Source organism: Chrysemys picta, chromosome 14, assembly GCF_011386835.1.
Source record: "Chrysemys picta bellii isolate R12L10 chromosome 14, ASM1138683v2, whole genome shotgun sequence".
In the NCBI taxonomy this organism is placed as follows: domain Eukaryota; kingdom Metazoa; phylum Chordata; order Testudines; family Emydidae; genus Chrysemys; species Chrysemys picta.
In genome coordinates this window covers 42,668,885-42,684,917 of record NC_088804.1, presented here as the reverse complement: position 1 = coordinate 42,684,917, position 16,033 = coordinate 42,668,885, and the positions used below count along the sequence as shown (strand labels likewise).

The window sequence follows — 16,033 nt, the reverse complement described above, 5'->3', positions numbered from 1 at the left end:
GACTCCTTGTTGTTTTTGTAGACAGTTGACAGTGAATCCTAATTATACATCTTTGAAGAAGGGGAACAAAGCTGAAGGCAATAACTAATGAACTACAAGTCAGCAGAGAGTAGAGAAGAAAAAAGCAAACTAGCTACAGCCCACTATGAACTAAAACGGTCTACAGCTTGGGGAAAATATCTGAAAAGCCCTCAAAGTCTCTCTTAGTCCTCTCCACATCAAATATTTGCAACCCAATTCATGAAAGCACCATTAAAACCCAAACAATATGCCATCCTGCTCCAATAAAACACACACACAATAGACAATGTGCACTGCTAACATAAAACAGGACATGCAGGCATTCAGAGCCTCTGAGGCAGAATGATTTGCTTTGTTTAGAAGTTGAGGGTTTCAGTAATGAGAGTGGCTTTCCCACAGTCTGAACCACAAGGGGGCATTTGCCCACTACATTTTTGGGGATGCCTCCCCTTTACATCTCTCCTGAATACAAACAGGATAGAAATCAGTATTACAGCAAAACCTGCACTCCTTGTTCAGCCCCATTCAACACAGAGAATTGTGCTAACCATCTTGTTTCTGATCGTTATTTTCCCCAAATAGAGAACTGCCATAGCACAAAATTGAATGTCAAAACCCTCACACTAGACCCTCAAAGTAACCTAAGCCACGAATGCACCCAACACATATATGGCCTGCTACGCATGTTCCCGTGGAGCCCCAATATGCACACAAGAGCTGCTGACAAAGGCTCGCCAGCTTACATTAGTGGCACCGGCACCCACACTTCTTGAGCTTGTGTGTCATGAGAAGTGAAAATTGTGTGGCTATTTGCATCTGACTTTTGTCTGGGTCTGATCCAAATGGGCATCTGCAATTAACCCAATCATGTCAGATAAGAATGTAACCAACAGCAGCAAGGCGAGTGCAATGCTCCGTGGTGAGACAGGACACAGAAAGCAAAGACAATGGGTTGTGATGACAAGCCAGCAGAAGGGCTGAGAGATAAATAGTAGAGGGATTACACAGGGGCTGTGCAGCCATCTGATTCTACTAGGTGGGATTCTAAACTACCTACACCTTAGCCAGACTGTCTGATCCTCTCATTTAGGCTTCAGGCATTTTGCTGGAACTGTGGAACAATCGACACAGAATGATCCAATACCAGGCTCTCCTGTAATTTATGCTTAGAGGTGTTACACATTAGGTTTTAAATTTGTTTTTGCCTGGTTCCCCCCCCCCCCCCCCCGGAGGCAAGAAGAGCAGTTTCTTTTTTATGCTCATTAAAAGGAAGCGATCCCAAACTGGAAAAGCTGATTAATAGAACAGAATATTTCACCTCTTTGGTCTAAGCCTGTTTGCCAAGTTTCGGTCTCGCTCAAAGTGATCAAGTTTCAAACGTCTCAAAAATGGGGTTTTGTAATAGGAACGCCAGCAGCCAAGGAGACCTCTGGCCTTGGGGTGTGTCGCTTACTGGCGATGCTCTGTGCAGTGAGTTTTGCAGTAGTCAAAGCCAACTCTTGAGAGGAACGAAGAATCCTCCAACTCAGAACCCCTGCCCTTCTGAGCACCACTGACAAGGCCATTAGCCTTCATGTGTCCTGGCTTAGCACCACAGCGCATTATCTCACTCACCTTCCCCAGTGCCCAGGTGGTCTCCAACCTTGGGAAGAGTTTGCCACAGCATCACTCTCACTGCCCCACCCGTCCTTCCAGCTCAAACCCTTGGTCATCGCTCCCTCCTCTGCTCTGGCCTCTCCCCCTTCCCCTGCCCCATTCCACTCCAAGCGTTGCTGTTAGTCCTGCCTATGATGACCAATCACACCTTCTCCCACTCCTGTCACTGTCAGAAGTCTGAGCTCCTCCCGCTTCCCAAGGCCATACCCACCTCCACCTACCACATGCACAGTGCAGCAGGTTGCCCGGAGGCTCCATCAGCTGGTGGGGCCAGGAGGGGGTTCAGTCACCAAGCCAGGTCATGGGCTTAGAGCGAGCTCGGACACTGCTGAATTCAGCACCAGCAGGTACTGCTCTATCCAGGCTCCTCAACGGCAAAGGGGACATTAAAGCAAGGACTTTCCAGCCTCTCTCTGGAGTCTGCCCAGACACAAGGGGAGTTCTTCACAAACAGGCCGCAGAACCTTTGCAGACTGTTCCAATCTCGGCTCTAATGGCAAGGTATGGGCAGACTTCTGCCGAAGGAACATCCCTCTGCATTACCACTCACTGGATTCCCGGGCTCGAACACATTACCCCAAGTTGGCATGAGACAAAGCCAGGCTCTCAAGATGCTAGATCAGAACTTAGCATTCGGTCACAGCCCCCCAAAGCTGCCTTCCAAAAGACAACATTTTCAACTGACCAGGAAGAAGAAAGTCTGTCACCAGAGGGTTAACGCTGCATTGTAGCAGCTCCTTATGCCAATGAAGTACCAGGGGAAAAAGCAGCACTAATGCAGCCAGCTCCACCTCTGGAGTAGGTCTCTGCCTGTGACAGGTGCCTAGACATGGTTAGCCGTGCCCACCTCCTTGGGACCCATGCTTCGTATCCAGAGGCAGTTGAGCTGTGAGAGCAGTGGGTGTTGAGTGTTAATGTGGCAAAGGAGCCAAGGCCATGCAGAAAAGTTTCATCTGGTTATAAGAGCTTCAAGCCAATAACTCCTGCCCTCTTCCTTCGGCTCTGTGCTCCCATCGGATCGGTTCAACTGAGCAGCACGGCTGGACCAAGATCCATGCTGTGAGGAGAAGCCTGCCCTTGCTGAGGGAAGCTAACTAGAGTTAATATTAGCCTCCTGCAGGCAGTCAGAGCACTTATCCCAGGATTACACAGCTCCATGCACCTTAATCTTCCCCTCCCTGCTGGAGATGGGCGAGCCCTGCGAGGTGGAGCACTAATCCAGAACTCCGCAAAGGGGCCTGCTACACAGCTGGCCACCAGATGTGGATGTTGGTGTCTTTGTTCTAAGTTGCTTTCCAATACAGTCAGGAAGTTAAATACCACCAAAGTATAACCCACATGGTAGAACACAGGTGGGTCATTTATACCCCGCCCTGACTTTCAAGGAAGGGCTAAAGGCTTGACTCTTTGGAAAGGAAAATCTGTGAGCTGCTGAGCCTTCAATGATTTTTGAGTGAGTGAAACTAACCTGATCAGATAATCCCAAAGGCTGCTATGAACATGGCAGCAAAGCATGTGCACAGCCAGAACCTCATCACGTCTGACTGCTAAATGCAGCTCCAGATGGGGGAGCCTCATTCAGGATTGGCCAGGTGCAACTGGAACTGTACTTGCAAAAAAGGCCAACCAAGCCCGCTTAGAACTCAAAGAACACATATTTAACATTTTGACAAATGCTGAGATTCTAAAAAGGTCTAGAATTGAATTTGGTAACTGAAAACCCATGTCAGTGAAGGGTTGGCCTCAGCAACTGGCACATCCCCGCTGCATGTGGAAACCTGGTGCTTCCATTACTGCAGCTCTCCTCCCAGCTAAAAGTGAGCCAAAGAGGACCAATAAAAGGCAGTGTAACATGACCAGTTCTTGGAGGGAAGGAGAAGAGTCAGAGCTTGTCACCATCACTTTCAAGCGTTGCGTAATGTATTTTAAGAGGGGCCGGAGAGGATGCAAGATGCCCAGCAAGGAATCATAGCTTGGAAGGTCCATCCCTCTCAGGACAGGCCGGAATGCCTTGTTTGTGTCCTGCCCATGTCTGCCAATGCTGCTGCTGTCAGGATCACATCTGTAAGCCACCCTCAGTGAGGGATTCTAACCCTGCAGATTAACGTGGCGTTTGAGGAAGGATGCGTTACAGCATTTCACAGCTTAAATTCACAGAAAAGGAAAAAGCCAACACAGCCCTTTGAAGACAGGGACTGCTGCCCTGTAACAGCTGGAGCCCGCAATCCCAGCGGGGACAAAACTGGGAGCTTGGTTATCATTCAAGTGTGCAAGCTATTGAAGTCAAGGAATTGGCTACAACCTAGCACCCTGTTTTCCTGATGTTAATATGTAGTTCACTGGGACATGAAAACAGCCCCGAATCAGTAGTTCCTTCTTGCCTTACAAATCCATGAATCTATGAACTGCATGGATGGAAATACAGAAAGCATGGAGCCACCACAAGTGAACACAGAACTTCTAACTGGGGAGGAAAAATCTACAAACAAACATGAAGAAGCCGCCTACGTAGCCGAGAATACACCCTGGAGTAACGTGCTTGGCCTCAGCAGCTTTTCCACATGCTTATTTTTGCAGCGTAAACGAAGGACGATTTGCCAAGACTGGTTGGATTTTTAACCCCTTTTAAAAGCAGAACCAAGCACTGTGATATACTGTGTTGGAGGGAACCCTCAGATTTTCAGGAGAACTTTGCACAATGCCACTTTTCTAACTGGGTGGGCAATACCAGGTGCTCCATTGATAGGCTTTGGAAAGGGAATTAGCCAAAGGGATAAGGAGAAAAGAAAAGCAGGAGACCAGTGACCAAGGTCCCCCCAGTGACTAAATACCACCCCTCATATGAGCTACTCTGAACCAACCATAACTTGACGTGGTGCGAGACTTGTTAAACATCTACCTAACAACCCATCTAAATCTCTGCTGCACGCCTCAAGCCGTACAGCCCTGACAGTCAGGCACTAGCCCCAGCTATTGCTCTGTACGAACAAAGCTCCTCAAAGGTGAAAATCCGTGAGACAAGTACCCAAACAGCCTGGTGTTTTGAACTGTTCCCAGAGTGGGAATACATGGGACTATTCAAACACTGGCGGTATAGTCTACAGGAACTACAGGGCACTGGCTGCATGGTAGATGGCAAAGGTGACTGTAAACAGGAATGTGTTAACAAGAACCCAAATGGAGGAGACAAGAATGCAGGAATGCACTTGTGTGGGGGAAGACCAGTCTTCTGCAGACAAGATGTGCTTCTCTCCCCTGATATGCTGGCTGGACATCCGGACAAAAGATTCTGGACTTCATTTCAGTGATATGAACAGATGCCATATGCTCTCTCTAATTACGAGAGAGACCATTTTGCCACATATGCACCTCTTCCCTCCTCCTACATCTGAGGCCAAACATTAACCCACTGCTCCCCGGGGAATATCAGACCTGATGCCTGCATCTGCTCATAAGAAATTAGAGCACCATCTGGTTCAGCAAGGGTCAGCCCAGTAGTCCGACACCAGCAGAGGAAACATCAGAGAGGAAGGGTGGGGTGAGCTGGTGATGGTCACAGAAAGACAAGTGCTCTGCATTGCCAGAAGCATTCAATGCAGGTTTGAGCCCAGCACCAACTTGGAAGTGCTGGCGAGCAGCAGACCCTCAGAGCAGGTCCAGAAGGAGCTTACTGACATACTAATATAAAGCTGCAAAAGCCAGAGATTGGTCTATGCAACTGTTGCTCACAACTGTTTGTCTGTCTCACTATTGCAGCAGGGCAGATGTCTGTGCTTTCAGGCAAGTGGTTCTGAAGCAGCCTTGGCCATGCACTCCTTTAGTGCAATGCTTGAAGACACCAAAGCCACTCCCTGCTAAACTCCAGGACACAGGCATTCAGCGGTGACTCTGCTGTCAGCTGGAAACAGTAACGACTGGTAGCCCAATGAATCACTCCTCCCTCCTACACTACGCAGGCTAAACACGCCCGTACTTCAAGAGAGAAACGCCTTCTTTGCTTTCAAGTGAACGAGGTAAAAGCAAGGCAAACCCTGCTTCAGAGGATTTCATGTCCTTCTCTCATTTAATCCTCTTCCCCGGCCCTATTATCTTCTCCAATCTATTGCGAGAGCTGCCTTGTGCCAATTAGTCTGACCCTAACGAGCTGCAGCTGCCATTTTAAAGGTGCATTGTGGTGAGCGTGGCTAGTCAGCTCTGAGCCAGAAATGCAGTCATATCTGTGAAAGTAAAAATAATTGAAGTCTGGCCCCGAGCCTGGCCATTGTGATGGTTTCGGATCATTTGGGAAAGGGAAGCAACTCCCAACACTTTACTTACATTGAATCACCAAGTAAGTCTAGGGTGCCTGCTGCTGCAGGCTAGTGCCACAGGACCCAATCCCCGACTGCAGCCTCTAGGAAACACACATACCAATCATCTAGTTCTCCTTCAGCACCTTGTTCCTGAGTTAGTGCCTCTACGCACACAACCCTGCCAGGCCTGGCCAGGAAAGTAGAGCACTTACTCAAAAGGAACGAGCTGGTGCAGTGACAAAGCCTCACACTCGCTAGTGACATTAGACAGAAGAGTCAGCACAAATACGGCCCTCAGAACTTCCACAGACTTTAAAGCTTGTGGGAAGAGACGGTAGGAAAGTGGGAAGGTGCCCTGGTATGGACGCTCCAACAGGACATTGACTTCTCCAAAGTTAAGGCATCCACAGGTGCAGTCTGAACTTCTCAGGAATTTCTAAACTCCTTCAGAAGAGTCTGATCCACAGACGCCACCTTACAACAAGTACCCTGATCCTGTAAACCATTCACTGTTTGAGTAAGGGGTTCTCAAGCTCTGGCCCCTTGCTGTGAAAGGGACAAAGGGGACACTGGAGGTTGGGGTCGCCGTAGAGAGAAAGATATACGGTCTGGGGACATTCTAACTGTGCATTTCTGTCCTGGCATGTGTTTGGGCTTCTTTAAATTGCACCTTAACTCTGAACAACTTGGGTTTCTGCTGCTTGTTTGGTGTATGGCTACAGCTCTCCTGGAGGGTTCACCACTTGTAAGTTACCAAGGTGTTCTACCAACCTCAACTCCAGCTTAAAGTTCATTGCCTGGGAATTAAGATAAAGTTTAACAAATGAGGAAGTGGTCATGTGTGTTTTGAAACCCAGGTTAGCTCTATCCCCTGATGCAATAGAAGCTGCCTTAGGGCTGAGACTCTCTCTACCAAGTATACTAGGATCTTAACCCCTCCCCCCACTTGTTCCCTCCCCCTCTCTCAGCCCTTGATGAGGACCCCTAACTCCACCTGTCACTGCCAGGGGTTGGTTCATCCCCAGCTATTCAAATGGCCCTTGGTCTGAGCAGAAGGGATATTCTGCCCATGCCAGATGTGTGTGTGGGGGGGGGGGGGCTGTAAAACCTGTTGTGGAGCCAAATCTACCTTGGTTAGTTACTTCATTCCAGTTACTGAGTCCTGAATTCAATGCTTCCAACAGGCTCTCCTCACCCCTCAAGCTGAAATGCTACCAGCACCCCAAGAGTCCGTTATCTCCCAATGGCTGCTCGGGGAGCAAGTCTCCTTCATACTGGTAGGCAGTGACATGATAAAACCAGGCCATACTGCAGCTTAATGGGGACGCTGCAGGTTGTCCCTAGAACTCAGAATGTTACAAATATTCAGACACTAAGTTTATTGTTAACCAGCATTAGTAAGAAGAATTAGGCCTTTTGCAGACTCGCTTGCCAAATCGCGGCAATAACTGCAGTGTTTCAGCACTGGCTACAAGCCAAACATGCATCTGCTAGCAAACGACATGAGTGGGCATGCCCTCCAGCAGCTAATTAACAAGGTGGCACACAAGCACAAAGACAGCAACAGTTAGCACTAAAGGGAACAAGAAAGATTTTTGTAAGGTTATTAGAACACAGCTTTGAATACACTGATGAAGATACGGAGCTTCAGCAGCTAGAAGAACTGGGGGGTGGCAGTGGGGGGGGGGGTGCGTCGGCATCATCAGGGCAGTTTCTTTTAAGCAGTTAGCTGACCAAGCTCTCTAAAGCAGGATCAACGGCAGAACCCTGCAGGGAAGGCTGTGCAGCATGTTACTCTCTGGGCAACAAGGCTAGGGGGCCTCGGCATGTGGCTTTGCCAGACAGGAAACATATCTAGGAGATCAAGTGTAGAGAACTCTCAGTGCCACTTTTCAGTACTGCCACAGCCTGCAAGGAGCAGCCTCTGAACTTCACCCCTGGTACTTTAAGATTCTTTAGAACACTTGTCATGCTTAGATGATTACATACCCTCAGTGGTCAAAGCTGCAGAAGCCAATACAAAAATGGGAGGATTTTGCTAGTGTATTCGCAGTACACCAACAAGTAGGGTGACCAGACAGCAAGCGTGAAAAATCGGGACAGGGGTGGGGGGGTAATAGGAGCCTATATAAGAAAAAGACCCAAAAAATCGGGACTGTCCCTATAAAATCGGGATATCTGGTCACCCTACCAACAAGGCCTAAGCTTCATGGGGACCAGAGTGACACTACATGGCTCTCCCTGCTGCAGAGCCTCAAGACACTAGCGTCCCAAGCTCCTGAACCATGTCCTCTATTCACGGCTAAAGGCAGTCAAAAAGGTCAGAGAGTCAACACTAGACAATAGCTGGAACAACAAACAGGAACCAGGGCCTTGATTCACATTTTGCTTTCAATCCCGAGCACTACAAGTGCACCCATCTTCCACCCCCTTCCCATGCCTGCAGAACCATCAGGGACCAGGCCTCAGAACGAGCACTGCATCCATTTCACCTCCATCAGTAGCCAGCATTGCTCAGCGCTACATTAACCACAGGAGTGATGGTCACAGAGGAGACCCCACCCCTCTGCTGTTAAACTCCATTACCGGGAAGATAGGCCTACCCACAATCTGCCGGGAAGGGGAGAAGAGAGACTTGGGCTATGTATTCACTGCAGAAAAATGCAGTGCTCTTGACCTGGGTTAAAAGAGCAGTGAAGACATGGCAAGACTGCAGCTGGATTTAAGCCTACGGGGCAGCCCCTGTGGTTGAATTCGAGCTGCTAACCTGAGTTAGAGACAAAATCTCTCTAATATTCTGGGTCCAACATGGCTACAACTACACTGCATACACCTGAGTTAGAGGCAGAACTGCTGTGCCTTCACTGCTATTTAACCCAAAGCAAGGTCAAGAACACACCTCTTTTTGCAGTGAAGGCCAGGCTCTTAGGGCTTCTCTTCAGGACAGTGTTAGCCCAGCTCACACCACACACAACCCTGCAGCTCCGCAGGGTGAGAGCAGCCGGGTTAGCTGCACAGCGTTTGGAGGAGCAGCAGAGTAGCCGAGTCCTGCCCCTGCATTACTGGCTGGGCATCGGCAGCGCCCTGTTGATGGCACAGCCGGCTGGAGGCTAAAGCTCCACTAGCGCTTTGGGGATGTGCACAGGAGCCTGGCTAGGGGCACTTGCATTACACCATGAGCTAACGCCCCAGCGAGGACAAGCCCTTACTCCCCCAGCACCCCTCATGGCCGGAGGTGACTAGAGACATGGGGTTGCCAAAGCTGCAGCTTGTTCCCCACTATCCCCTCCACAGAAAACCCTCATCCCCGGGGGCTGCCAGCAAAGCAGCGAGATTTGGGCAGGGAAAGATGTGGAACATGCTGAATTTTATCTAGATTGCGGTGGTCTTGCGGCTCTCCTTCCTCTTTGTGAGCCACACAGGCTGAATTTTAACCTGCCCCATTCCCTGGGGGTTCTACTCTGAAGTCTCAGGAGACTGCTTTAAAACTAACATGAGGAAGAGCTTCCCATCCCCCAGCTCAGAAAACCTTCTGATCAAATAGTGCCCTAAAACACATTCACACACAGCCTCCCTTTAGAGCGAGTCCTGGGAGGGAAACACTCAGCATGGGTCCACCCCCCAGAAATACAGCCTCTCTAAACAGCTCCCATAGCTAACCGGCAAAGGAGGGGCAAGCGGTGTGCTACAGACGAGCCCAATGCCCTGCAAGCATTGCACTGGCTACCACTCCCAAGCATGAGAAGCATCTGAGCAACCAACACATTGGCTGTGCACCTCTAATTGCTGCCTTCTTGCCTCTGGATGCATCTTACCGCAGCTACTAGCTCGGGCTTTTACAAAGCAGTTGGACGGCATTTTACTTTCCTGGTACGATGGCACTTCTGTGATACGCCAGTACGAGGTGCATGGTCCATCCAAGATTAGAGTCTTGTTCCCAAATAATACTACTGCACAGATTCTATCAGGTCTCTAACCATCATGTTACAGGGGCCTTTCTATAGAAGGCCACTTTGGCAGGGCTCAGCACAGAGGAGCACGATGAGCCTACCGACTGGACCAGTTACCCAATCCTCACACTAACTGCCCTTTGCCCACATCTCATGAGACCGCCACATAAGAGATGCTGGAACATAAGAACGGCCAGACTGGGTCAGACCAATGGTCCAGCTAACCCAATATCCTGTCTGACAATGGCCAGTTCCAGATGCTTCAGAGGGAATGAACAGAACAGGGCAATTTCAAGTTACCCATCCTGTCGTCCAGTCCCAGCTTCTGACAGTTAGACATTGGGGGACACCCGGAGCATGGGGTTGCCTCCCTGACCATCTTGGCTATCCTCCAGGAACTCATCTAATTCCTTTTTGGCCTTCACAACATCCCCTGGCAAGGAGTTCCACAGCTTGACTGTGCGTTGTGTGAAGTACTTCCTTAAGTTTGTTTTAAAACTGCTGCCTATTAATTTCATTGGGTGACCCCTGGTTCTTGTTACATGAACATACAAACCCCAAAGAGGCTCTCACTTGAGCCATGTACCAATGGGTTATTAGATAACGTACAGCTGATGAACTAGTAGATTTACAATCCCCACTAGAAAGCAAGAAGCATCTTGTAATGCATTCCAGATTGTAAAGTGAGAGAGGCTGCCTTTTGAGCTCCGGCATCTCAGAGCTGTCTCTTATGACTGAGGTGATACAAACGTCTAAAAATGTACAATTATTTGTTCTTCTGTACAAGAGGATAAAAGGAACCTTACAATACGAGACAAGGAGTGAAAGGGGAAACAGATGGAGGAGGAGAAATATTAAGTCTGGCACATAAGACCTGAATGGAAACTTTCTCTGCTTCTCAGCCAATAATTAGAGACCAGCCTGCAATCCTATCAGCTGAAATGTAATGCCATGAAGAGTGCAAGTGACAAGTCCATTTTTTGTTAAAAGCAATAACTGTGATTGGAGCTAGTGAAGTGACGTGAAATCTTTTCCCAGCCACTGCAGAGCAACACTGACTTTCTCTCCAGAGGCCCCAAAGGCTCAAATTATCAGGTTACAGCTGAGCTGGGGTAAATCAGCATCCTTTGGCAGCTCTAGTCTTCGTGCTGGGGTTCACAACAATTGTGCATCAGCTGGAGCCCCTCATGTTCTAACTCTAGCAACCCGGCAGCAGCACTACCGAGTCCCTTCAAAATTCAGAAGGGGGTTCAGGGATATGGGTAATGGGCTGCATACCCTTTTTATTCTAGGTCACCAATTCTAATGCAGTCCAGTAGACCCCATATAACTGCTGTTTGGTCCTGTATGTGAAAACATGTGTGTTCTCAAGCCAGTTCCACAGCCCAAAAAACATAAGAACTGACATTTGTGGGCAGCCATAGCAAAAACAAAAATGCCAAGATGGGAAATGTGCTGAACTGCACTCTGCTACTGAAGGAGGCACCTACCCTGCCAATGCCCAGAATGCACCCAACTACAGCCTACGGGCAGTTCATTACACATCTCTGTACCCCGATGGGAATCAGTGCATTATGCTCAGCATTTCCAGCCTGATACTGTAATGTATTACGACACTGACTTTTGAATGGAATCCCATTGTACGCAGCAATTTTATCTTGGCAGTCCCAAAGCACTGACCATCCACCTAGGATTACTCGTTTGAGCTCTTGGAAGGCTGGATTATTTTATATTTCTTGTCTGAGCGTGTCAAGGAACGGTAGTGCTAGAGTCATATTTGCTTTGCATGGCAGAACATTACGCAATCTCTTGTCATGTTGATCACTTTCACACCAATTACTTCCACCAGGACTGAATTCTTACCGCCAGTCACTGGCTGTGACAGAAAGGCCCAGGAAGTGCTGGAAATCTCCCAACAAAATCTCATGAGATTTCTAGCCCAGTTTGCAAACCAGAGGTTCAATGCCACCAAGCATTCCATTGACTCAGGACTCTACCACATGTCAGCAATTTTCAGGCTTTACATTTTAAAGGGTTAATGTAATCGTTAGCAGCAATCACTGGAAGAAGGTACCTCAGAAGGTACCCAGTGCCACATGAGCACAGGGAGGATTTAGAAAGCTGTACTAGAATTAGAACATCTAGCCTCTGAGTACTGCAGGATTTACTTCGACAACCTTAGGCCTGCTGCAAGACGGTAAATTCCGGAGGCGGCAGCTACACTGCAAACCTACCCCTGTTCTGGCAGCCATCTGTCAGAGTACAGGAACACAAGAACGGCCAAACTGGGTCACACCAAAAGTCCATCTAGTCCAGCATCCTGTCTTCCAACAGTGGCCAATGCCAGGTGCTTCAGAGGGAATGAACAGAGCAGAGCAATTTCAAGTGACCCATCCCATCGTCCACTCCCAGCTTCAGACAGTTGGAGGTTTAGGGACACCAGAGCACAGGTTTGAATCTCTGACCATCTTGGCTAATAACCGCTGATGGACTTTAAAAGGAAGCTCTATTGGCAGCTTCAGGCATCAGTTCTCACTAGAATCAGAAATGTCGTTGTGAAAGGGCAGCCCAGGGAAGGCAGTAGAAGAGCAGACTCACTCCCTCTGGCTCTCCAGCTACCCAAACAGCTCAGTGCAGGAACTGTAGGTCTTAAAATGGAATTACCTCTCCAGAAATCAAGGCTTCTCTGTCTGCTTTCCTGATGCATCTTGCAAACTAAGATACATTTTTCTGTTTGGTTTAGAAGAGAAACCGCTCAGTTTTCCCTACTTTCTACCACAGATTACTAATGACAGAGTCACTCCCTAGACCAGCAGATCATTTATGCTCTCAACTCCTTTTAATCACAAAGTTGCGTAATAAATAAATAGACAACACTCTAAAAATACCAACATCTCCATACCACAGCATGCAGACTTCAAGGAAACAGCTTCCCAAAGGAATATCAAACCTGGACCACATTTTACCTCCAGCAAGAATCAAATCCTTTCACAGTATTAAACAAATTATTTGTAAGCTGAATTCTGCCTGCCTGCTATAGGCTAGGCTAGGACAGTGAAATAAAATACACCGCCATAATTTACAACCCTTCTGAATGTAGCTTTATGGTTTTCTTACTGCTATAATCTTCCAGATAATGCAGTCACCCTCACCACCAACGGTGGGTCAGCTTGCTGCATATTTCAGCTTTCCACAGGTAAATTCCTCTTTTAAGACCCCCTGGATCTGCCTCCAATCACCAGCACCTCTCCCAACACATTCTTTGCACCAGCATGTAGAGGCTTTGCTTCAGAAAACAGGTTTGCAAGAACTTTCATAAAACAAGGCTCTTGACAAATAAGCAGTCTGTCCGAGCCAGGATGTTCAGGGCACAGGAAATGATGCTGTGAAGCCATCCCAGCTTCTTCCAGACCAGTTCTCAAACTTTTGCACTGGTGACCCCTTTCACACATAGCAAGCCTCTCTCTGAGTGCGAGCCCCCCTTATAAATTAAAAACATTCTTTATATTTAACTACTATAAATGCTGGAGGAGAAATGGGGTGGAGGCTAACAGCTCATGACCACGTAATAACCTGGGTCACGACCTGCAGTTTGAGAACCCGTCCCAGATCATCCCATCCAACCTGCAGTCCCAAGCTGTGAGTCCCAGAGCTCAATGTTCTTTGCAGAATGCCACCCACACACAAGCGATCAGCAGTTTGATTCTAGTAACTTTACAGAACATATCCAAATCCATCACCTAATATTGCAGTTTGCTTTCCTTCATAAAGGTTTTAGGCCACCAATGACTTTCCGTTAGGGAGACGACTCATTCCCACAAAACCAACACATCAGCATGGGCCTCTAGTTAAGGGAGGACTGCTTTGAATAGCTGACAGCATGTGCCGCCAACTCCATGCAAACAGAAAACTTTGGCCGGTTGCTTTGCAGCCCAGCATTTAAACTTAGTCTGTTCCAGTGGCGTTGGCGCACATCACTCACAAACCTCACTGCTCAAGCACCCACGGACAGGTCTGTACAGCTGCATTCTCAGTGACAGGCCCTCAGCTATAAGGGACTTCCAACCACAAATACTACCTTGCGGGTTCAATTGCAGACGCTACCCCACTCAGCAACTGCAGAATAGCAACAACATCTCTACTGGAGGCAAAGCCACAACAGACTTGAGTATCAGAATTGCACTAAAGCTTTCACCAGGGGCTGGGGCTTAGCAGCGAGCAGATGTTGCTGCTAGCATGTGAGCCAGGCAGTGAACGATTCCCCTAAGAAAGGAAGGGAGGAGCCAAATTACATCTTCACTTGCAGTTTGTGGCCCCCAGGCTACTGGTCATGAATTCCCCTAAAACAACAGACAAATCAGGCATGGACTTACACCCACTGCCACATCTTCCATCCCCGGGAATGCAAACACACTTCAATATAGAGGATCCACTACAAGGGCTGGGGCGAGGACTCGTCCCCTCTAACACTGGGCTACTTAGAGATGACAGACTGTGAAACAAGAGCTTTCACTCTAGCAGCCCTATAGACAGCATCTCCAAAGAGGACTCAATGGCTATCCCCACTGCTCTGTTTCTGTATTAGGGAGAACCCAACCGGGACAAATGCCACAGAGCAGGAGCTTTGAAATGCAAATGAAGGAAAATTGCATGCGATAGAGCTGTTCAGTTGAGGACCACACACGAAGTCAGCGGGAGGAGCTTGTTTTCAGGCACTAACAGGCCATCTCTCCTGCCTACAGAGCTGCACCTGCGAACAGAGCTCCCCTGCCCAGGGACGGGGTATGAATGAGCAGTTGCAGGAAAGCAAGATTCTGCTGGACCAACCCAAAGTAACCAAGTATCTAGCTCAGATGTACACAGCGGGCTGCTGTTCCTACACACATACCCCCGCCCTGCCAGATCCCACCCCTTTGGGGATCACACTGCACCATGACCCAGACAAGCTCTTAATCTCAGCCCCAGCGTTTGCCTCTAGCCCGCACACAGACAACCCTCCATGCCACCTTAAGCCCTAGGATTTCAGAGCCCGGACATACACTAACAGGGGAGGGCAAGCGTGCGAGGCGCTGTACAGACACATCGGCCATGCAAGCCGCAGACCGGCTTCGGGGACTTGCCCGGTGCCTCCCCCACAAGGCCAGCCTGGCTCCGGGAGCCGGAGGGGGGGGAGGGTGTCTCACACACACAGACACGGCCCGCCCGCCCCGCCGCCCCCGGTACCTTCCAGCAGCACCTCGCGGCCGGCCCGCTTCAGCGCCTGCACGGCCTGGTCGTGGGTGGCGTCGCGCAGGTCGGCGCCGTTCACCGAGAGGATGGCGTCCCCGAGCCGCAGCGCGCCGCAGCGCTCGGCCGCCAGCCCCGGGAAGATGCGGGAGATGAGCACGGGCATGCGGTTCTCGCGCCCGCCCTTGATGCTGATGCCCAGCCCGCCCGCCTCGGCCTTCACCACCCGCACCCGCCGCACGCCCGGCGGCGCCGGCTCGGCCGGGGGCGGCGAGAGCGGGCGGGGCTCCGGGCCGCCCCCCGCCGCGCCCCACTCGGCGCCGTTGGGAAGCCCGTTGGGCGGCCCCGCGGGCTCGGGCGGCGGCTCCGAGGTGAGGCTCAGCGCCTCGCCGCTCAGCTCCGCCGCCACCCGCACCCAGCGCTCCCGCAGCAGCAGCTCCAGCAGCCCCGCCTTGGCGGCGCGCGTCCACACCGCCATCCCGCCGCGCGGCTGCTCCGCCGGCCCGGGCCCGCTCCCGCTCCCGCTCCCGCCGGGCCCCGCTGAGGAGAGGGCGGGCGCGGCCCTGCCATTGGCAGAGGGGCGAGGCTCGCGCTCCCGTCCGGCCTCCTTCCCGCGGGGGGCGGGGGCAGCGCGTCGATGGGAGCACGCGATTGGTGGGGAGCGGGAAGGGGCGTGTCGGCAGGCCTGAGCTCCGCCCCCCCCAGCGAGAGGCAGCAGCGGGCGGGGTGCCACAGCTCAGGGCTCACCCCCGCCGGAACGGCGGTAAGGGGCGGGGCTTGCGCCTCAAGCTCCTCCCCTGCACTATAGTAATAAAGCCTCACGGTCGCTAGGGGCGGGGCTTCTGCTGCAGGCTCCTCCCATCCCTGCCCCCCCCCCCCCCCCAGGGC

The 16,033-nt window shown here is 50.5% G+C and overlaps 1 protein-coding gene across 3 annotated transcripts in view; it reads right to left on the bottom strand.

The window, feature by feature from the left end:
* SNTB2 (syntrophin beta 2) overlaps positions 1-15,768 on the bottom strand; it is a 53,386-nt gene extending 37,618 nt beyond the window's left edge. Inside the window, exon 1 of one of the 3 annotated variants that reach the window (XM_065567424.1) lies at positions 15,143-15,768. In XM_065567424.1, the coding sequence (XP_065423496.1) occupies positions 15,143-15,623 (481 nt within the window). In that variant the 5' untranslated portion in view covers positions 15,624-15,768. The remainder of the gene's footprint in view (positions 1-15,142) is intronic. The other 2 variants (XM_065567425.1, XM_065567423.1) reach the window with 2 other exon arrangements.
* Positions 15,769-16,033: the final 265 nt, after the last annotated feature.